General features: G+C 45.1%; 1 protein-coding gene across 3 annotated transcripts in view; it reads left to right on the top strand.

Moving 5' to 3' along the window:
* LOC140455140 (uncharacterized) overlaps positions 1–21,357 on the top strand; it is a 40,429-nt gene extending 19,072 nt beyond the window's left edge. For 2 of the 3 annotated variants that reach the window (XM_072549814.1, XM_072549812.1), the window contains exons 4-10: positions 2,751–2,879; positions 3,029–3,112; positions 5,489–5,614; positions 9,564–9,662; positions 15,397–15,498; positions 19,027–19,097; positions 19,949–21,357. In XM_072549814.1, coding sequence (XP_072405915.1) covers positions 2,751–2,879; positions 3,029–3,112; positions 5,489–5,614; positions 9,564–9,662; positions 15,397–15,498; positions 19,027–19,097; positions 19,949–19,996 — 659 coding nt within the window. In that variant the 3' untranslated portion in view covers positions 19,997–21,357. The remainder of the gene's footprint in view (positions 1–2,750; positions 2,880–3,028; positions 3,113–5,488; positions 5,615–9,563; positions 9,663–15,396; positions 15,499–19,026; positions 19,098–19,948) is intronic. The other variant, XM_072549813.1, reaches the window with a different exon arrangement.
* Positions 21,358–23,589: the final 2,232 nt, after the last annotated feature.

The raw sequence follows: 23,589 nt of genomic DNA, 5'->3' as shown, positions 1-23,589 counted from the left end.
TTGACACAATAAATTTATTCAACCTCATCATTGGTCCTGAGGTCTCTCCGTATTGGATACTTACTGAGTTTATATGGTAGGTTTAAGGGAAGAGGGTGAGGAATGGACATAGCCTGTCATGACTGTTTGGCATAGGGTTACAAAGAGCCATGCGGAGTGGATGGAGCTGGCATCGGTTGGCATGGGTGGGACATTGGCAATGTGGTGCTGTGGTGATGGGGTGAGGGCAGCTTTCATTTATCTTTTTATCTTCGCATCTTCAAAAAACAAAGTACTGGAGCACCGGGGCCAGACTTTCAGCCATCGCACCTCCACACCCAGAATGCTCCAAGCTCTTTCTCATGTTGTCTGGCACGGCTCCCATTTTCACCCATCACTTGGCACAAAAATCCAACCATTTTGGGTGCTTTTCCACAGGTCAGGTTTGAAGGGCTGGGAATTGTCGTGGCTCTGCACTCATGACCCAGGAGCAAAATAAAACAACAGAATTAAGCCCACAATTTCTTGATGCGCACCTTTGGTATCTACTGAGAATGTTAACGGAGAAGATCAATGCTTAGGTTCAGATACTCCTTCAGAATGCAGGCAGGTTGCCCAATACAGGAGATCAAACAATGGTCCATTATGACGCAGTGCTGGATTATTGAGTCAAGGTAAGTTATTGTGGTAGCACTGCATCTAAATGTGTGTATTTCACATTGAAACAGAATTGGCCTGTTAGGAAGTGTTCCATTTGCAGCATGCTATCACAAAGCTAGTCCCTTTCTAAAAACTGTTCCTTGGCTCCAGGATTGTCGGTCCTTGACTTTTTTCAGAGGGGTAATAAACCAGGCGGGGCTCCGATCAGTCTGGTTTGGTACAGAGATGAAAAGGATTTTGAGAGGCCTTTTGTTTATATGTAAACAGATGAGACTTCAGGCCAAAGTGGTCATGTTTTAGAAGTGACCTGTATAAAGAAAGGGGCGTGGTCAGCTCTCCAGCTGAGCTGAACAGTTTTAGTTCAGTCTGGAACTGGTTGAAAGTTCAACAGGGAGCTGTGTGGAAACTCTCTGTCTCTTTTCTGCCATTCAACTTCAACCTGTAAGCGTATTCCATTTATACTGGGTTTTGAAGGGAGTTTGCATATTGGGACTATAGACAGACATAGAGATGTACAGCATGGAAGCAGACCCATCGGACCAACCCATCCACGCCGACCAGATATCCCAACCCAATCTAGTCCCACCTATCAGCACCCATCCTATATCCCACCAAACCCTTCCTATTCATATACCCATCCAAATGCCTCTTAAATATTGCAATTGTACCAGCCTCTACCACTTCCTCTGGCAGCTCATTCCATACACGTACCACCCTTTGTGTGAAAACGTTGCCCCGTATGTCTCATTTATATCTTTCCCCTCTCACCCTAAACCTATGTCTAGTTCTGGACTCCCTGACCCCAGGGAAAAGACTTTGCCTATTTACCCTATCCATGCCAATCATAACTTTGTAAACCTCTATAAGGTCACCCCTCAGCCTCTGACGCTCCAGGGAAAACAGCCCCAACCTGTTCAGCCTCTCCCTATAGCTCAAATCCTCCAACCCTGGCAACATCCTTGTAGATCCTTTCTGAACCCTTTCAAGTTTCACAACTTCTTTCTGATAGGAAGGAGACCAGAATTGCATGCAATATTCCAATAGTGGCCTAACCAATGTCCTCTACAGCCGCAACATGACCTCCCAACTCCTGTACTCAATACTCTGACCAATAAAGGAAAGCATACCAAACGCCTTCTTCATTATCCTATCTACCTACAACTCCACTTTCAAGGAGCTATGAACCTGCATTCCAAGGTCTCTTTGTTCAGCAACACTCCCTAGGACATTACCATTAAATGTATAAGTCCTGCTAAGATTTGCTTTCCCAAAGCATTCTCAGCCCATTGGCCCATCTGGTCAAGATCCTGTTGTAATCTGAGGTAACCCTCTTTGCTATGTAGTACACCTCCAATTTTGGTGTCATCTGCAAACTTGCTAATTGTACCTCTTCTGCTCACATCCAAATCATTTATATAAATGACAAAAAGTAGAGGACCCAGCACCGATCCTTGTGGCACCCCACTGGTCACAGGTCTCCAGTCTGAAAAACAAATCTCCACCACTACCCTCTGTCTTCTACCTTGTATCCAAATGCTAGTTCTCCCTGTATTCCATGAGATCTAACCTTGCTAATCAGTCTTCCATGGGGAACCTTGTCGAACGCTTACTTAAGTCCATATAGATCACATCTACCACTCTGCCCTCATCAATCCTCTTTGTTACTTCCTCAAAAACCTCAAACAAGTTTGTGAGGCATGACTTCCCATTCATAAAGCCATGTTGACTATCCCTAATCAGTCCTTGCCTTTCCAAATACATGTACATCCTGTCCCTCAGGATTCCCTTTAAGTCTAGTTGGATCAGTTGAGTTCTGTAGGGGTTTGTTATTCTTTATTCATTATGTAACTTTGTGAATAAATTTTTGTCTGTTTTAAAATCTAGTAGTCAACCTAGCTACTTACTCCAGGTAATTTTCACTGTACACTTACTGAAACAAATTGCAAAGTTATAGTCTGAGCTGCCTGCTTAAGAATGGTTTGAGTGGTCTGGCCTAGTCCATAACAGTACAAATCCATGAGAACTTCAATTTTAAGGCAAGGCAGACCTTGTTTGCAATTTGTAAATTGTTTCCAAAGTTGAATGAGCTAAAAATAACTTTTCTCTTTCAGATGTTCCACTGCTACTCAACTGTGCAAAGATATTATCCATCGCTGCACTGGTCACTGCTGTTGTTACCTTGATTTGTAAAATAATTGAGTTCTTCATTGAGCTCAAAACAAGAAGTAAGCAGAAGCAAGGTAATGTTGAAGGCTTTCAAAATGTTCTAACATAACAATAGAGACTCTGAGTCATCTAAATGTGCCTCTTCTTTGCATCGAGTTTTAATTTCAATGTGGGGACGTTACTTGCTCAAGAAATATTGATTGGAATTTGCTGATAATTTCAGGTCTTCAGCTTCATCAAAATCTACTCCAAATCTTGCAGTTCCTTCTTCTTATCGGTGCATTTGGTTGCTGGATCTCCACTGAAGGTACAGTATGTTCTCCCCTTTCTTTGCTCCTAATTGGTAATTGTATTTCTGCGCTAAAATACTTCTGATGGATTCAGTTCCAGAGCAGTCTGTTTCTTAAGGTAAATCTTGGCTGGATTCTAACTTGACATTCACAAATTGTGTCTCCCACCCCAGTTGCAATCTCTTCTGTCGGGCAGAAAATGCAAAAGCATAATTATGCGTCCCAACAGATTCATGAACAGCTTGTTTCCCTGCTGTTATTAAACCTCCGAATGGACCTCTCAAAAGTTGCATTTAATGTTGAACTTGGTCTTTGTGCACCTTCTCGGCAACCACAAGATTGTATTCCTCACTGTGTTCTATCACCCTGATGCACTTTGTGCGGCATGATCTGACTGTGCTGCATGCAAAACAAAACTTTTCACTGTACCTAGGTACATGTCACAATTAGTGAGTTTTGAGAAGATTTGTAGCTCAGTTTGAGGTTCTGGATGTAGGTTTGCTCGCTGAGCTGTAAGGTTAATTTTCAGATGTTTCATCACCATACTAGATAACATCTTCAGTGAGCCTCCAGATGAAGCACTGCTGATGGTTCCTGCTTTCAATTTATATGCATATAAATAGAAAGCAGGAATCATCAGGAGTGCTTTGTCTGGAGGCTCACTGAAGATGTTACCTAGTATGGTGATGAAACGTTTGAAAATGAACCCTCCAGCTCAGTGAGCAAACCTACATCCATGTGTCACAATAATAAATCAAATCAAATCCAAAAGAAATTGCCAGTTTGTGAGCTTGTGATCAAAAAGTGTATATAATGTCCAGAGCTATGGACCAAGAATTGGAAAATTTGATTAGTGCAGTCAGATCTTGACTGGACTGAGGACATTGGGCTGAATGGTCTGCTTTGTGCTGTAAACATCTGAGTCTCTGAGAATAAACTCATCCAGCTTCTTTCTGCATCTGAGCAGGGTGACTTTAGGCAATTAACAGTAAGGCGCCTGTTTTCTGTTCCCTTCTGAGTGAGTGTTAGCAGTAGCTGGGTTATCGCATCTGTACTGTGCATTATTGTCCCTAGGCTGTTGCATTTGTGTGGTGTGAAATCAGGAATGCTGGTCTGGCGCACAATTGCAGATCCCTTCCCCGTATTGTCCGAGTAGTAAAAGCACACCTAATTCTCCATTAGTCTCACTGAGTAAGTAATGTACTCAGTGAGTTATCTGGGCTCCAGCCCAGAAATGACCATTGCTCCAGCTAATTCTTTCTCTCATTTTTGTTCCACATGAGCCTCACCTCGACCCTCTTTACCTTATTCAGTCAAATCTCGCCTATTCGCCTTCACATGTTTTAACTTTATTGACACGATTCCCCTCATTGCAAATACTCTTTGGGTAAAGAATTTTCCTCTGAATTTTTACAGGAGTTATTGATTATATTGTATTTATGACTTCAATTTTGTCACCACCCCACACTCCCCCCAGGGCAACATGGTGACTCAGTGGTTAGCACCGCTACCTTACAGTGCCAGGGACCCTGGTTTGATTCCAGCCTCGGGCAACCGTCTATGTGGAGTTTGCACACATTCTCCCTGTGTCTGCGTGGGTTTCCTCTTGCAATCCAAAGACGTGCAGATTAGGGTGAATTGGCCGCACTAAATTGCCCATAGTGTTCAGGGATGTGTAGGTTAGGTGCATTAGTCAGGGGTAAATGTAGACTAATGGGTTTGGGTGGGATACCCTTCAGAAGGTCGGTGTGGACTTGTTGGGTCGAAAGGCCTGTTTCCACATTGTAGGGATTCTGTTCTCGGTGGAAACATTGCATTTATCAAAAAGCTTCAGACTTTCCTGATAATTATGACTTTTACATCATGGGTTGTATTTCTTGTGAATTACTTCTGAACCCTCACCAGTGACTCTATCGTTGTTTATGAAGTGATTCCAAATGTTGTTCACCCTTCATTCAAAATGTGCTTGATCTAACCTCTTCGTTTTTGAATTGACTTCCTCTGGGAGTCGAACCCAATGGGCTTATTAACTAGAGTCGTTAGTGTAAATGATTGATGGTTCTGTACTCCCTTTGCTGCTGCAATCCGTTTAGACTTGTATTTTCCAATCAGCTTGCAGTCTCCTTTTTCCTCCCAAGTTTAACAACATGCTTATCCATTCTGCCACTCACTCTCCAACTCCACGTGTTGGGACCTTAATCATGAGCCATACCAAAATACTTTTGACAATCTGAATGTTCTACCTCTGCATTAGCCTTGATTGTAAAAGTGTCCATAGACAGTCATTTGCACGCTGCACGTTCTTAATTTGAATGGAGAATTAAATAGAAATGGTTATTATTCCCTAATTTACAAATTGATTTAATTTTGTTCACGTTTCCTTCCCTGAATAGGGCCTACCAAAGTCACAGTGATCGTCTTGATGTTTTTATTGCTCCTGTTAGCAGGAATAGTATCTTCGACTTGGTGCATGACGTTCTATAACACAAAAAAATTCAGCAAGATCTACATTGCTAAACGTAAGTTCAGGTACAAACTCCATATCTGTATGGCACATATCTGCACAATTACATGTTTGTATAGCAAAACCTTTGTTTAGTGAAGGGTGGGGGGAATATTAGTGAAATTAGGATTCACAGGCATGGAGGGAGCGTAGAGATTAATGAGGCAGCCTGCTCAATGGATTGGCTCAGACTTGGACCTGATGACCTCCAGAAAACGTTGGATGGTAAGTGGATGATAATTCAGGAAGACCACAAATGTGTGGGTTGGCAGTGCCCAGCATTCGTGGTGTGGAGCTGGAAGAGATACAGTTTCTTCAGGAAACCCTTTGACTGAAATAACTGGAAGGACATTGCACAGTGAGTACTCCCGTCCTGTTTTCTGCATTCTGTAGAAGACCACGTGTTTTTCATTTGACTGGAAACTGAACTGCAAGTCGGAATGCTTTAACTGAAAACCAGAAGTTTGCAACTCGTAAGAAGGAAAACAACTGCTGCACCTTCTTGGGCTGTGCCATACAATATTGCTTTTGGAAGCATCAAATGTGGCTTTTGAGTCTGAATGGCACAAGCTGAAGAGATTCTGCCTAGAATTAACTTTCTGATTCGTTGGACTACAGAATGTTGAGAAGCTTTAAGTGCCAGATGTTTTCTCTCTCTCTCTCTCTCTCTCTCTCTCTCACACTCTTTTCATCTGGGGAAAAAGACAAAAAACCTCAGAACGTTTTGAAGAAAGAATTCTACAAGAAAAGGCCTAAGTTCGCCTGCTCAGCCATCAAATTGAGAAATAACTATCACCAGCCAGTCAGCGGCTTCTCACCATTGTAAACATCAAAGGAATTTGAGAGAGTAAAGATCTTCCACCCTGTAGTCTGGAATTTGATCTTTGAAATGTTTTTTGTCCTTTCTGTATTCTTTTCCACCCATGGTTTATGTGTTAAACTATTTATCTTTGGTCCTCTTCATCACGTTTGAATGTTTATGTGTATTTGGGAGGGACTTGAAGTAGCTTAAAAATGTGTTGCTGGAAAAGCGCAGCAGGTCAGGCAGTATCTAAGGAGAAGGAGAATCGACGTTTCGGGCATCAGCCCTTCTTCAGGAATCATGCTCGAAACATCGATTCTCCTGCTCCTTTGATGCTGCCTGACCTGCTGCGCTTTTCCAGCAACACATTTTTAAGCTCTGATCTCCAGCATCTGCAGTCCTCACTTTCTCCTAGGGACTTGAAGTAGCATAGTTAAGTTGCAATAAAAGGGCAATATTTTCTATCTAATCTTCCTGTTGAAGTTAAGTGTGTTACAATAATTAGAGACATTGCAACTTCTACTGAAGTAGGGTTAAAATCAACGAGGTAAAAACAATGACTGCAGATGCTGGAAACCAGATTCTGGATTAGTGATGCTGGAAGAGCACAGCAGTTCAGGCAGCATCCAAGTAGCTTCGAAATTGACGTTTCGGGCAAAAGCCCTTCATCAGGAATAAAGGCAGTGAGCCTGAAGCGTGGAGAGATAAGCTAGAGGAGGGTGGGGGTGGGGAGAGAGTAGCATAGAGTACAATGGGTGAGTGGGGGAGGAGATGAAGGTGATAGGTCAAGGAGAAGAGGGTGGTGTGGATAGGTGGAAAAGAAGATAGGCAGGTAGGACAAGTCCGGACAAGTTATGGGGACAGTTACTGAGCTGGAAGTTTAGAACTAGGGTGAGGTGGGAGAAGGGGAAATGAGGAAACTGTTGAAGTCCACATTGATGCCCTGGGGTTGAAGTGTTCCGAGGCGGAAGATGAGGCGTTCTTCCTCCAGGCGTCTGGTGGTGAGGGAGCGGTGGTGAAGGAGGCCCAGGACCTCCATGTCCTCAGCAGAGTGGGAGGGGGAGTTGAAATGTTGGGCCACGGGGCGGTGTGGTTGATTGGTGCGGGTGTCTCGGAGATGTTCCCTAAAGCGCTCTGCTAGGAGGCGCCCAGTCTCCTTAATGTAGAGGAGACCACATCGGGAGCAACGGATACAATAAATGATATTGGTGGATGTGCAAGTAAAACTTTGATGGATGTGGAAGGCTCCTTTAGGGCCTTGGATAGAGGTGAGGGAGGAGTGTGGGCGCAGGTTTTACAGTTCTTGCGGTGGCAGGGGAAAGTGCCAGGATTGGAGGGTGGGTTGTTTGGGGGCGTGGACCTGACCAGGTAGTCACGGAGGGAACGGTCTTTGCGGAAGGCGGAAAGGGGTGGGGAGGGAATTATTTCCCTGGTAGTGGGGTCTGTTTGAAGGTGGCGGAAATGTCGGCGGATGTTTTGGTTGATGCGAAGGTTTGTAGGTTGGAAAGTGAGCACCAGGGGCGTTCTGTCCTTGTTAAGGTTGGTGGGGTGGGGTCTGAGGGTGGAGGTGCGGGATGTGGATGAGATGCGTTGGAGGGCATCTTTAACTACGTGGGAAGGGAAATTGCGGTCTCTAAAGAAGGAGGCCATCTGGTGTGTTCTGTGGTGGAACTGGTCCTCCTGGGAGCAGATCCGGCGGAGGCGGAGGAATTGGGAATACGGGATGGCATTTTTGCAAGAGGTAGGGTGGGAAGAGGTGTAATCCAGGTAGCTGTGGAAGTCGGTGGGTTTGTAAAAAATGTCAGTGTCAAGTCGGTCATCATTAATAGAGATGGAGAGGTCCATGAAGGGGAGGGAGGTGTCAGAGATGGTCCAGGTAAATTTAAGGTCAGGGTGGAATGTGTTGGTGAAGTTGATGAATTGCTCAACCTCCTCGCGGGAGCACAAGGTGGCGCCAATGCAGTCATCAATGTAGCGGAGGAAGAGGTGGGGAGTGGTGCCGGTGTAATTACGGAATATCAACTGCTCTACGTAGCCAACAAAGAGACAGGCATAGCTGGGGCCCATACGTGTGCCCATGGCTACCCCTTTGGCCTACTGAAGTAACCTGGTGTGGTTTGCTTTTGCGCAGGACATTTGTTGGCCAGTCAAATTGGGTTTATGGGTCACATGGACATTTTTATGTATTGGCATGTTTTGTGACAAATTGTGGAACAGTTAGGTCAGGCTGATAGAAGTGTCCTGAATGTGTTTTGGATCCACATTTGTGTAATTAGATTGATCCATCATGTATTGCAGGAATTCACCAGGTAAAAGTGAAAATAACCAACAGAGAATATCCTTGCCCCCTGCTGTAGATTATCCAGGCACCCAAAATGTGGTATCTAAGGTATGCCCAAGAAACAGATGAAGTGTACAAATATGTGTCTCCGTGTTTCCAAATACGTTCTGCTGGAAATAGCCCATCCCATGTGCTAGAACCTCCGATCAATAATTTTATGCTCCGACTTAGAATCGTGAGTTAGGTCGACCTGTGGTTCTCGAGGTAAAAACAGTGACTGCAGATGCTGGAAGCCAGATTCTGGATTAGTGGTGCTGGAAGAGCACAGCAGTTCAGGCAGCATCCGAGGAGCTTCGAAATCGACGTTTCGGCGGCTTTTGCCCGAAACGTCGATTTCGAAGCTCCTTGGATGCTGCCTGAACTGCTGTGCTCTTCCAGCACCACTAATCCAGAGACTGTGGTTCTCTGTCTGGAACATCAACTTGCTACTGTCAGATTTCACTGCCTGGTGGTTTAACGGTTTCCTGTGTTCAATATATTAGCCCAAGGTTGGAGGTATAGGTCAGCAGGAGGCCAAAGCGACAGTGAGTTTCCCCGGAAAAGCGAATTGAAGAGAGAGGTGCACGCATCCATATTAGGCCACTGTTTGTCTATCGGCTGAGTTTAAGTGATCGCATATCTGGCAGACTGCTCGTGAGGTGCATTTTGTCCTGTCCAATTTTCCTGTTAGCATTAAATTCGGGTGATTCCAAAATCCCAAACAAGAAAATCGTCCTTGTACCTTTTTCTTGAATATCTGCCCTTCCCAAGGCAGACGGATCGGAAGGTGTGTTGTGCGTGTGATGGGTGAGCTCTGTTTAATTCTGTTTGATTTGTTGCCAGCTTGCCGTCTGATACAAATGGTTTCTGTGACTCCAGCGGGTGGAATCGTTGTGATCTGTCTGTCGTGCTCGCTGATTGTGGACACAGTGAGAGAAGCTGGTGAGTGTTAAAAGGTAAAACTGGAGCCAATACGTTCACTGCAGACGTACCATACTGTATGATGGGAGAGCTCATAATGCAGTCATTTTTACCAGGCTTTCCACGGGACGGTGTTCAATCACGAGAAGTTTATCGGGTAGGAGACCATATGGCTCATCCTGTCTGTGCGAGATCAGTCCAGATCAAACCCCACATTCTCACTCTCTCCTCGCTTCCCTGGATCACAGTCTGCTTCAAATATTAACGCCATTCCCCCTGAAAGACTCATCTGATAAAAGATTCGATGCTTTGAGAACTTCTGAGAGTACAGTTTCAAAATGATGACAGAAATTACAGAGCAGGAACAGACCACTTCAGCTGAACTATCCCATTGCCAGAGCTTACGATTTAGTGGATCTCCAAACCATTCCTCCTCCAGCTAAATCTTATTGGCAAAGTGCTCTATTTAACTTCTCCCTCTAACACTTAAAAAGTTTCTTCTTACATGTCTCTAACTACTTTCTGTTCACCTCTGGGGTAGATGGGACATATACATAGGTCTCCTAGCCTAGAGAGAGGGACATCACTGCTAAGTCATCTTCATACATGTGTGTCAATGCTCACTTCAATGGCTGCATATAGTAATGTGCTTTATATTCGCTCTGTTCACTGGTAAGGAAGATTCTGTTGTGTTTCTGATTTGATTTCTTGGTGACTATCTTATAATAATGGCCTTTGAGTTACATCTATCCCACAACAGCAAGCACATCTTCTATGTCTACCCTATCAACACTTGCTTTTAATCATTTTAGGTATCCCATCATCAAAATATCAATGGAAAATTGAAGTATGTACTGATTCTATCAATTAAAATTAATAGATAAAAAATTGCAGCAGCATATGTCAGGATTCACGTAGGATGCTCCCAATGAGTGTAGCTTTTGCAATTAGACAGAATTCTGAATCATTAAATGTCTCAGCAGTTGTAGTTTTTATCACTGTCACCAGAAGTCATAGATGCATTAATTAAAATGGGTTTTCCTCCACAGTATATTGGATTTTTTTTTTGTTGAGGATTACATATTATTCTGCTGTAGTTAAAATCTGGAAATCTGAACAAACAACAAGAAATATGGCATGAACACAGTAGATCTGAGAGCATCTGTGGATGCTGAGTTAATGTTCCAAGACTAATACCATACCAGTTTGGAACGCAGAGGTTTTCCAGCACTTTCTTTATATATCTTACGGTTTGAGATAACCATTATAACTGATGCCACCTAAATTGCTATTAGATAAATGCCTGGTGAGCCTCTACACAAGCCAGTAATGAATGTGCAGTCCATCTAGCTCTGGCAATTTTGTTCTGTATACAACAATAACACATTTAGTACCTATAACATAATAGACATTTAAAGGCTTAGGATGTTGCTACTGCTGTTACTGCCATTTCTTTTAGCTACTCCAACAGGAGATTTGCTGTCGTTCCTTTTTTCATTCACTCATGGGTGGTGGCCATTACTGGCTGGGCCAACGTTTATTACCTGTCCCTTGCTGCTCTTGAGAAGTTGTGAGGAGCAGCCTTCTTGAACCGCTGCAGTCCATTTGATGCAGGCGGACTCACATGCTAATAGGGAGGGAATTCCAGGATTTTGACCCAGCAGCGGTGATATATTTCCAGGCCAGGCTGCTGAATAGCCAAGAGGCGAACTTTCAGGTGGTGGTATTGTGATGTATCTGCTCCTTGTACATGGTGATGGTCAGGGGTTCGGAGTGTTCTGCCTGAGGTGCCTTGGTGAATTATTGCAGTTGTAGATGGTACACACTGCTGCTACTGAGCATTGATGGTGGAGGGAGTGAACGTTTGTGTGTTTCAGGACAATATCATTTGTCCTGAATGATATTCTGCATCTTGGAGCTGCATCCATCCAGACAAGTTGGGACTGTTCCATCCCACACCCGATGTGCGTCGCACTGTCTGTTTTGCACCATTTTCCCACATCCACTGTAGTTTCTCTGCAACTGCTCTGTGTTTCCCACCATAACTATTCCCCAGATGGACCCCTCTTTCTAATACCGTTCACTTTGTCCTCCAGGAAACTGAAAAATGGAGCGATGTAGGAAGATGTTAGGTTCGATGTCCAAAATGTTGGTCAAAAGGGTAGGCTTTAAGGAGAGACATAAAGGGAGAAAGAGAGGTTTAGGGAGGGAATTCCAGAGCTTAGAAGCTGAAGGAACAGTCAACACGGTGGAGTAATTAAGATCAAAGATCTACTAGAATAGTGCATGCCTTGATTTTCTGCATTTTTGTGGTTGGAGTACAGGAGAAACATGTGAAGTGGGATGAGACAACAGTGCTGGCTGAGAGCTGGAGAAACAGTGTGCTGTATCACCTTGGAAGCAAGCTTTGGGAAGTCTCGCACAGCCGCACGTTATTTTCGTTATTTCAATTAAAGTCAATGATGGGAAAGCAGGAGATAGAAATGGACAGCTTTAGGAAGTGAACTTCCAGATGTGCTTAGGTTTGTGAAACACAACATCCTGCCTAGTCACTTCATTAGAGCTGAAAATGTGTTGCTGGAAAAGCGCAGCAGGTCAGGCAGCATCCAAGGAGCAGGAGAATCGACGTTTCGGGCATAAGCCCTTCTTCAGGAATGAGGAAAGTGTGTCCAGCAGGCTAAGATAAAAGGTAGGGAGGAGGGACTTGGGGGAGGGGCGTTGGAAATGCGATAGGTGGAAGGAAATCAAGGTGAGGGTGATAGGCCGGAGTGGGGGGGGGGGGGGGGGGGCGGAGAGGTCAGGAAGAAGATTGCAGGTTAGGAAGGTGGTGCTGAGTTCGAGGGATTTGACTGAGACAAGGTGGGGAGAGGGGAAATGAGGAAACTTTAGAAATCTGAGTTCATCCCTTGTGGTTGGAGGGTTCCTAGGCGGAAGATGAGGCACTCTTCCTCCAACCGTCGTGTTGCTATGGTCTGCCGATGGAGGAGTCCAAGGACCTGCATGTCCTTGGTGGAGTGGGAGGGGGAGTTGAAGTGTTGAGCCACGGGGTGGTTGGGTTGGTTGGTCTGGGTGTCCCAGAGGTGTTCTCTGAAACGTTCCGCAAGTAGGCGGCCTGTCTCCCCAACATAGAGGAGGCCACATCGGGTGCAGCGGATGCAGTAAATGATGTGTGTGAAGGTGCAGGTGAAGTTGTGGTGAATATGGAAGGATCACTTGGGGCCTTGGAGGGAAGTAAGGGGGGAGGTGTGGGCACAAGTTTTGCATTTCTTGCGGTTGCAGGGGAAGGTGCCAGGAGTGGAGGTTGGGTTAGTAGGGGGTGTAGACCTGACGAGGGAGTCACGGAGGGAGTGGTCTTTTCAGAATGCTGATAGGTGAGGGGAGGGAAATATATCCCTGGAGGTGGCGGAAATGACGGAGGATGATACGATGTATATGGAGGTTGGTGGGGTGGTAGGTGACGACCAGTGGGGTTCTGTCCTGGTGGCGATTGGAGGGGCGGGGCTCAGGGAGGAGGAGCGGGAAGTGGAGGAGATGTGGTGGAGGGCATCGTCGATCACGTCTGGGGGGAAATTGTGGTCTTTGAAGAAGGAGGCCATCTGAGTTGTACGGTATTGGAACTGGTCCTCTTGGGAGCAGATGCGGCGGAGATGAAGGAATTGGGAATATGGGATGGCGTTTTTACAGGGGGCAGGGTGGGAAGAGGTGTAGTCTAGGTAGCTGTGGGAGTCAGTCGGTTTATAGTAAATGTCCATGTTGATTCGCTCGCCCAAGATAGAAATGGAAAGGTCTAGGAAGGGGAGGGAGGAGTCTGAGACGGTCCAGGTAAATTTGAGGTCGGGGTGGAAGGTGTTGGTAAAGTGGATGAACTGTTCAACCTCCTCGTGGGAGCACCTTGTCTCAGTCAAATCCCTCGAACTTAGCACCGCCTTCCTAACCTGCAATCTTCTTCCTGACCTCTCCGCCCCCACCCCACTCCAGCCTATCACCCTCACCTTGACCTCCTTCCACCTATCGCAGTCCTAACGCCCCTCCCCCAAGTCCCTCCTCCCTACCTTTTATCTTAGCCTGCTGGACACACTTTCCTCATTCCTGAAAAAGGGCTCATGCCCGAAACATCGATTCTCCTGCTCCTTGGATGCTGCCTGACCTGCTGTGCTTTTCCAGCAACACATTTTCAGCTCTGATCTGCAGTCCTCACTTTCTCCTAGTCCCTTCATTATAACAAATTAGATTAGATTCCCTACAGTGTGGAAACAGGCCCTTCGGCCCAACAAGTCCACACCGACCCTCTGTAGATTAACCCACCCAGACCCATTTCCCTCTGACTGATGCACCTAACACTACGGGCAATTTAGCATGGCCAATTCAGCTGACCTGCACATCTTTGAACTGTGGGAGGAAACCGGAGCACCCAGAGGAAATTCACACAGACGGAGGAGAATGTGCAAACTCCACACAGTCAGTCACCCGCAGCTGGAATCAAACCGGGTCCCTGGTGCTGTGAGGCAGCAGTGCTAACCACTGAGACACCGTGCCATCCCAGATGTGATGCATATTAAGCAAGAGGTAGTTGAGATAATAATCCAAACAGTCACAAGAACAATCCCCAGTAGGGAGGGATTGTCTATGAGCAAAGGTTAACCAGATTGGGACTCATTTGAATTTAAAGCAATGAGAGGTGATCTCATTGAAACGTATAGGATTCTTAAGGGGCTTGACAAGGTAAATGCTCAGAGGATGTTTCCCGTCATGAGAGAGTCTCCCACCAGGGGGCACAGTCTCAGAATTAAGGGGCATCGACTTAAGTCTGAAATGAGGAAGACCATTTTCTCTGTGTTGTGCGTCTTTGGAATGACTTGCCTCAGAGAGCTATGGTTATTTTTGGTTGAGATAGATTCTTGATCAGTATGAGAACGAAGGGTAATGGAGAAAAAGCTGATGTGAGGAATGTGGAAGCAGAAGCGATCTTTTTTGAACGGTGAAGTGGTTGAAGAGGGTGAACAGCCTCCTGCTATTCCTATTTAGAACATAGAACATAGACCATTACACCACGGTACAGGCCCTTCGGCCCTCGATGTTGCGCCGCCCTGTCGTACTAATCTGAAGCCCATCCCACCTACACTATTCCATGTACGTCTATATGCCTGTCCAATGACGACTTAAATGCACTTAAACTTGGCGAATCTACTACCGATGCAGGCAAAGCATTCCATACCCTTACTACTCTCTGAGTAAAGAAACTGCCTCTGACATCTGTCTTATACCTATCTCCCCTCACTTTAAAGTTGTGTCCCCTCGTGTTTGCCGTCCCCATACTTGGAAAAAGGCTCTCCTTGTCCACCCTATCTAACCCTCTGATTATTTTGTATGTCTCTATTAAGTCACCTCTCAACCTTCTTCTCTCTAATGAGAACAGCCTCAAGGCCCTCAGCCTTTCCTCGTAAGACATTCCTTCCAAACCAGGCAACATCCTAGTAAATCTCCTCTGCACCCTTTCCAAAGCTTCCACATCCTCCTTATAATACGGTGACCAGAACTGTACACAATACTCCAAGTGTGGCCATACCAGAGCGTGGTACAGCTGCAGCATAACCTCCTGGTTCCGAAACTCAATCCCTCTATTAATAAAGGGGAATTAGGAATTAAGGATTCCTAGTGACAATGGTATGGTAAAGTGCTTCGAATAAGGGTTCAACTAATTTGTATACTTTTAATAATTGCAGTCCATGCATATCTGTGATTATATCTAATATAGGTAACAGGTGTGAGCCAGCAGCCAAGCACCAATCAAGTTTAACTCGTGCCTGGGCAGTCCTGTTATTTTTACTTCTGATATACATTGTATTTTACATCAGAGGTAAGTAATATGACTGAAGTTATTGATTGTTTCAAATGTATTGCAGCTGATACAAAAGGGGTCGCTTGCTACTTCGAGTAGACATGGTTTTTGTCAGCGCGGGTTGAGTGTGATTCACACGGGACAGAAAACCAATCTCAGCAAGAACCATTAGTGTCCCATTCATACAGACTCTGTTTTGAGTGTTGTGAAGGGGTAGGCCTGCAGGGTGAAATTTGCAAGTGGATGAAGTAGGTAGAAACTCTCTTGAAGCACAGATGAATTCTGTTTAACTCTCAGCCTTGGAAGTTCTTTAAATCTCCTGCTCTTGAAAGCTAAAGGAGAAAAATGTCGTGACTGCAGCTGTCAATAATTGTTTTAAAAGAAAAACTGCTGGGTTATTTTGATTGAGGACATCTCTTCCTGCAATAATTGTTAATATTTCCCGAAGAAGGGACTACTTGCAGCTGAGAGGCAGTGTTGATATGAATATGTGAATGAACAGCAGAATTAGGACACTCAGCCCATTTAATAAGATCGTGACTGATCTGAGTGTAAGCTCCTAAAATCCACATTCCCGCCTACTGCCAATTAATGAGCACCCCTTGTCTAAATTAAAACATTGCAAGACTCTGCTTTAAGCACCTTTGAGGAAGAGCGCTCCAAAGACTAATGGCCTGCCAACAGAAAAAAAAAAGTTACCTCATCTCTGTCTTTAATAGGAAAACCCTTATTTTTACACAGGGCTCCCTAATTCTCTATCCTTCCACAAGAGAAAATATCCTCTGCACGTCCCCCTGTGCAAGTACTCTCAGGGTCTCATATGGTTTTATACAGGTTCTTCTGAGTTTCTTCCGTGTTAGAGAGGTGATGGGCATACTGGTGTTTTTATGGGACTATGAATCCAGGGATCCAGGTTAACAGACTGGGGACGTGGGTTCTAATGCCTCCACAAGCTGTGCAATTTGAATTAAGCCTGGAATTAAAAACTCAAATTTAAAAAAAAATTCCACCTGATTCACAAATGTCCTTGAAGGATAGAAATCTGCTGGCTGCCTCACAAGTGACTCCAAATAAACAGCAAGAGGTTGACTCTTAACTGGCCTAGCAAGCCTCTCGGTTATTGAGTCGTAGAGACCCTTCAGTCCAACCTGTCCATGCTGACCAGATATCCCAACCCAATCTAGTCCCACCTGCCAGCACCCAGCCCTTATCCCTCCAAACCCTTCCTATTCATATACCCATTAAGATGCCTTTTAAATGTTGCAATTGTACCAGCCTCCACCACATCCTCAGGCAGCTCATTCCATACACGTACCACCCTCTGTGTGAAAAAGTTGCCCCTTAGGTCTCTTTTATATCTTTCCTCCCTCACCCTAAACCTATGCCCTCTAGTTCTGGACTCCCCCACCCCAGGGAAAAGAATTTGTCTATTTATTCCATCCATGTCCCTCATGATTTTATAAATCTCTAAAAGGTCACCCCTCAGCCTCTGTTGCTCCAGGGAAAACAGCCCCAGCCTATCCAACCTCTCCCTATAGCTCAAATCCTCCAACCCTGGCAACATCCTTGTAAATCTTTTCTAAACTCTTTCAAGTTTCACAACATCCTTCCAGTAGGAAGGAGACCAGAATTACACGCAATATTCCAACAGTGGCCTAACCAATGTCCTGTACAGCCGCAACATGACCTCCCAACTCCTGTACTCAATACTCTGACCAATAAAGGAAAGCATACCAAATACCTTCTTCACTATCCTATCTACCTGCAACTCCACTTTCAAGGAGCTATGAACCTGCACTCCAAGGTCTCTTTGTTCAGCAACACTCCCCAGGACCTTACCATTAAATGTATAAGCCCTGCTCAGATTTGCTTTCCCAAAATGCAGCACATTGCATTTATCTGAATTAAACTTCATTTGGCCACTTCTCAGCCCATTGGCCCATCTGGTCAAGATCCTGTTGTAATGTGAGGTAATCCTCTTCGCTGTCCACTACACCTCCAATTTTGGTATCATCTGCAAACTTACTAACTGTACCTCTTATGCTCACATCCAAATCATTTATATACATGATGAAAAGTAGAGGGCCCAGCACCGATCCTTCAGACACTCCACTGGGCACAGGCCTCCAGTCTGAAAAACAACCCTCTACCACTACCCTCTGTCTTCTACCTTTGAGCCAGTTCTGTATCTAAATGGCTAGTTCTCCCTGTATTCCATGAGATCTAACCTTGCTAACCAGTCTCCCATGGGGAATCCAGTTATATGAAACTGCTAAAAAGTTTTAGCAAGGAATGAAATCAGACAGACCACTTTGGACTGACTGAAGCACTAGCAATGGATCTAATCTTTTGGGTGTTTCTTGAGTACTTCTAGCAAAAGTCATATTTTGTTTTCAAGCTATGCTCATCAGGACAGTTCGCAAGAATACCAATTCATGGGGCAGCTAACCATTGATTAATACACAGGGCCCTGCCCTTTGCAGTTAGAAAAAGTGTGGGTGTGCATTGCCCCTGTTTGAACTTGGCAAAATCGCTGGGAACCATTTGCTGGTCTGTTTCTCTTTGACCAATCAGAGTTATCCAACCTGGTTTAAAATTTAAGCAAAACTCAGCCATTAACTGTCAATCGTCACTAATTGGTAATGCCTCTACCAATCAGAGCCAATCAGCACTTTCCCTCTCATGCAGTGTAAATGCTGGTTTTCCAGGTCCAGGCAGCGGGCAGTGGAGGGGCATCGACTGCTAGGGCTGACTGCCTGCCCCTCTTCCGCGGTTATGTTAGAGCCCGGCTGTCCCTGGAGAAGGAGCACGTGGTGTCCACCAACACCCTAGAGTTGTTCAGGGAGAGGTGGGCACAGCAGGGAGTGAAGTGTTTCCACCTCCAACCTCTATTTTGATTTAATCCCTGCCCTCCCCTTCATTGTTTGATCATGCAGCATTGCCCTTTGATGTGAAGGGCACTGCTTGTCACTGGCCACTCGGGTGTTTCCTTTCAAAAACAAAGGAAAACAAAAATGCTGGTTTCCCCCTTGACCTTCTTACAAATTGTAAACGAAAGATGAAAAGAGTCGAAGGCATGTGTCTTATTTTCTCAACAGTGCTCAAATTGTGTACTACCAAATGACTGTTTCCAATGTCTCTGTGAAATTGATTTGTCTGCCACTTCAGCAGAGCCGTGATAATAAGCAGGTTAGTAATATATTGGAGCAAATCACTGCAGATGCTGGAATCTGTACTAAAAGTAACAAATGCTGGAGATCGCAGCAGGTCAGGCAACATCCATGGAGAGAGAGCAAGCGAACATTTCAAGTCAATATGACTCTTCGTCAGAGCTCCAGCACCAGCTGTGTTCAGGTTATTGATATAATGGGCGAGGTAGTTTTATCTGAGCCATTCATCATTGCTAGGCTGTGTGGTAAAGTCTGATGCGGAAAATGTTTTGGAAGAGAAGTTCCAGATGATATTCCAGACATCTGTTCGGTAAAAATCTTTGCCAAAGTCATCTTTCTCCTGCAACATAATGCATTGTATGTTTCCCATGAACAGACGGGAAATGGAGGAATTGGACTACAGGAAACCCATCTGCAACTGGAAGAGAACCTGATGAACATTGTAAAGTAAGTACCAGTGTCACATACATGTTAGAAATGCAGCCTTTGCTAACAACCTTCACGTAAATGGATGTTCCTGTCGTTCACACAGAGATGGAATTGGAAAATTCTGCTTTATTTCACTCTGTGACAGGTTTCAGTATCTCCTCAGCAAAACACATTCCACTTGCTACAAGTGGAATCATATGGTCCTCATGATACACACATTGACGAGGTTACCTATCCTCTGCTACGTTGTGTCTAGTACTAGAGTAAAACCAGCCCAAATCTCTTCCAGGCCGAAAGCGCACAGTTGAATTAATATTGTGTCAGTAAATGATCTGTTGGAGAGAAATTGAACTTTAGACTTCCTGCAGTGCAGAAGCAAGCCATTTTGGCACGTTGAGTCCACATCCATCCTCGCAAAAGTGTCCCATCCAAGCCTCCCCCCAACCATATAATCCTGCATTTTCTCTGGCTAATCCACCTGCCCTGTACATCTTTTGAATTGTGGGAGAAAACCCACACAGACAGGGGGGAGCATGTGCAAACTTCACACAGGCAGTCACCCAAGGATGAAATTGAACCAAGCCACCCCAAAGAAGGTTAGAAAATGATTGAAATTGCTGTGTAGAGTGCCTAATAATGCTGCATGATACACTTTAAGCATGTTTGGTAATACCAGACTAGGAAATCTCTCTTTCTTAAAAAAAAATCATGACTAAAACTTGCAGGTGTTAAAATTGAAATCATTCAACTGAGAATACTTTTTTAATAAAATGCAAATTCATGTCATCAATTTTTGCTAATTGTTTGTACCTTTAGTAAAGCTAATTGCTGGTCACAGACAACTCAATTTACGTTTCTTTTCCCTTTAGCAGTTCAACGAGCCATTCTTAAAACATACTGACGATGAGCAAACATGAACCCAGAAATGAAGAACTGAATCTAATCTGGAACTGATCTAATCTGCTGCCATTGAAGCCCTGCCTTACATTTCAGAGTCTGAATGCCTTGGGACCAGGAGCACCTGGCTTAACGTTTTCCGCCCTTTGATTTTGAAAGGGGGAGAGTTACAGTTTTGTTTGTATTTTTGACGAGTTCAGAAACACACGGTTGGATATGACATTCTCAGGTTTAAACAACATTTTGAAACAGGAAGTGGGAATTAAGTGGTAATAGTTAGTGCCAATCTATTCCTAAACAAGAATTATCTGACTAGGTGTTGAGGGGCTGGCATGTGGGTAGCTTGTAGGAAAATGGCAAGTGAATTGCTTAAAATTAATGTCACATTTACTGCTTCCTTCCTGTGCACTTTTCACTTCCCTGCCATTTTTTCTGCCCAACACATTGTTGTTCTTTTGCTTTTAATGCTAGGATCCCAGGGTTTGTCCCATTTCAGTTGCCTGTCCATTTCAATCGACTGTCCCCTTTCTCCCATTGGTCGCAATCCTGCTGGGTGTATTCAGTGCCCACCTTCCAGTGCTGCTGTTCAGACAATCTCAGTCCCTCCCACCTCCCAGACTCAGTGGGAGAAACTGCCCAACCTTTTAGCTTTTCCCTCGGGAAACACCAGTTCAATCACTTGTCAGGTCTTTATCATTGACGTGATTTCGTGATTCGATTATGTCGTCAGATTATACCCCTTTGTTTCTTGAAGATATAGTTTTAATGAAGTGCTGAGAGGTTGGAAGTGTGCAACTTATACTGAGACAAGACAAAATGGGTGACATGGTGGCTCAGTGGTCAGCACTGCTGCCTCACAGCGCCAGGGACCTGGGGTCAATTCCAGCCTTGGGAGACTGTCTGGGGGGGTTTCGTCCGAGTGCTCCGGTTTCCTCCCACAGTCCAAAGATGTGCCGGTTAGGGTGGATTGGCCATGCTAAATTACCCATAGTGTTAGGGACATTAGTCAGAAGAGAATGGGGTCTGGGTGGGTTACTCTTCGGAGGGTCGGTGTGGACTTGTTGGGCAAAATGGCCTGTTTCCATACTGTAGGGATTCTAATCCTAAAAATACTTTAAAATGCTTCCACAGTGATAGTCAAAATTCAAATGAATTGCCTTCGGTGGGGATAGTGCCAAAAAGAAACTTCCTACAATGGGAGACATCACATCAAAACTTACCACAGTCTGAGGGAGACATTAACAACTTTCATCCCAGGTTAAAACCTCACCCCTCAAAGTTAACCAAAGGACTGTAAATTTTATATTCTTTTCTTTCAAAGAACACTAGTTTTGTGTGTGTGTGTGTGTGTGTGTGTGTGTGCGCGCTTGAAGATGTTTTTCACTAGGTTTTTGCAGTTAATAAATTTGCACTTTGCCTCAACAAACCTTGTTGATTGACTCCTTATTGATCATAGCAAACAGTTACATCTTCAGTTGGAGAGAGGAGAGAGGTATAGTCTCATGTGAAAATCTTGTGTGACCAATGGAGGAGGGTACCACGGGGAACCAGTTCACCCCTTCTCACCCAGTTGTTACAATTAGCATTTTTTCTCCCACTCTCCCCACCAACACCCTGAATCCAACCCCTCCCCCCCCCCCCCTTCCACACACACACACACACACACACACACACACCGGTACCTAGACCTGCAATGGGAAAAGATGTAAAACCTGCCTGCCTACCGTCCTCCTCACCTCTATCCATGGCCCCAAACAGTCCTTCCAGGTGAGACAGAGGTTCACCTGCCTCTCTTCCAACCTAGGTTACTGCATCAGCTGCTCCCAATGTGGTCTTCTCTACACTGGGGAGACCAAACGTAACTTAGGGTACGGCTCACCAAGTGTCTCAGCTCCCAGTCATTGCCCATTTTCATTCACCTTTCTGACAGACCATCCTTGACCTCCTCCATTGCCACAACAAACCACACCTCAAATTGGAGGAACAATACCTCATCTTCCGCTTGGACAGCCTACAGCCTGGAGGATTCAAAATTGAGTTCTCCAATTTCAAATAACCCATTCCCCCTGACTCCCTCCAAGCCCCTTCCACTCCCTGCCACCAACTAGATTCATTCCTCCCATTGACCAACTAGGTCATACACTCCACCTGTCTTCACCACCCTGACCCCGTCACACCCCTATACCCGCAGCTCCCCCCACACCCACCCCGAGTCCTGAAGAACGGTTACACCCGAAACGTTGACTTCTCCACCTCCTGAAGCTGCCTGGCTTGCTGTGTTCTTCCAGCCTCCTGCCTGTCTACTTTGACAGAAGCCAGGCAACAATCGACACCAACTTACCGTTTCCTGAACTTCCTTGCTCCCTTCTTCAGGTGGCACGGTGGCTCTGGTTAGCACTGCTGCTTTGCAGCACCAAGGACCCGGTTCGATTCCAGCCAGAGCAACTGTCTGTGTGGAGTTAGCATGAGCTCCCAGTGTCTGTGTGCGTTTCCTCTCTCTCTGTTAGTTAAAGTGAATGGGTCAATAACTCAGTCAGAGCGCTGAGTGAATGAATAAATATTGGAACCTCAATACAATGATCAGACTACAAAGAAGAAACATTGGCAGGCAGCTTCAGGATGAACCCTGAGATTTAGAATGGGCTGGAATTGTAAAATAGAGGTTAAAAACAATGACTGCAGATGCTGGAAACCAGATTCTGGATTAGTGGTGCTGGAAGAGCACAGCAGTTCAGGCAGCATCCACGAAGCTACTTGGATGCTGCTTGAACTGCTATGCTCTTCCAGCACCACTAATCCAGAATCTGGAATTGTAAAATAGCTGTAGCAACATAATGTAGCCACTAGGTGGCTCCAGAAACAAATCTCTGAATAAATTCTCATAGAAATTTCAACTCTGGGGCAGTGTGGCAGCTCAGTGGTTAGCACTGCTGCCTCACAGCACCAGGGTCCCGGGTTTAATTCCAGCCCTGGGCGACTGTCCGTGCGGAGTTTGCACATTCTCCCTGTGTCTGCTTGGGGTTTCCTCCCACAGTCCAAAGATGTGCGGGTCAGGTGAATTGGCCATTCTAAATTGCCCATAGTGTTAGGTGCATTAGTCGTTCCTGAAGAAGGGCTTATGCCCGAAACGTCGATTCTCCTGCTCCTCGGATGCTGCCTGGCCTGCTGTGTTTTTCCTGTATCACATTTTTCAACTCTGGTACTCCAGCATCTGCAGTCCTCACTTTCTCCTGGCATTAGTCAGAGGGAAACGGAGCTGGGTGGGTTGCTCTTTTGGAGAGTCGATGTGGACGTGTTGGGCTGAAAGGCCTGTTTCCACACTGTAGGGAATCTAATCTCTAATCAAATAACACCTTAGGAAATCGGAACAGAGGGAGGCTATTCAGCCCCTTGAGCCTGCTCTGCCATTCAACCAAAGCATGGTGGATTTCACATTCCTCATCTCCATTTTCCTGTGTTATCCCCGTAACCATTGATTCGCTAACTCAACAATAACCTATCTCAGCCTTATATATATACATATACACACACACACACACAAAGACTCTGCCCCCACAGCAGTCTGTGGCAAGGAGTTCCAGAGACTCTCAACCCACTGAGAGAAAAGAAATTC

This window comes from Chiloscyllium punctatum, chromosome 30, assembly GCF_047496795.1.
Source record: "Chiloscyllium punctatum isolate Juve2018m chromosome 30, sChiPun1.3, whole genome shotgun sequence".
Taxonomy (NCBI): domain Eukaryota; kingdom Metazoa; phylum Chordata; class Chondrichthyes; order Orectolobiformes; family Hemiscylliidae; genus Chiloscyllium; species Chiloscyllium punctatum.
Note: the sequence above shows the minus strand (reverse complement) of the source record. Positions and strands in the feature narration are given on the sequence as shown.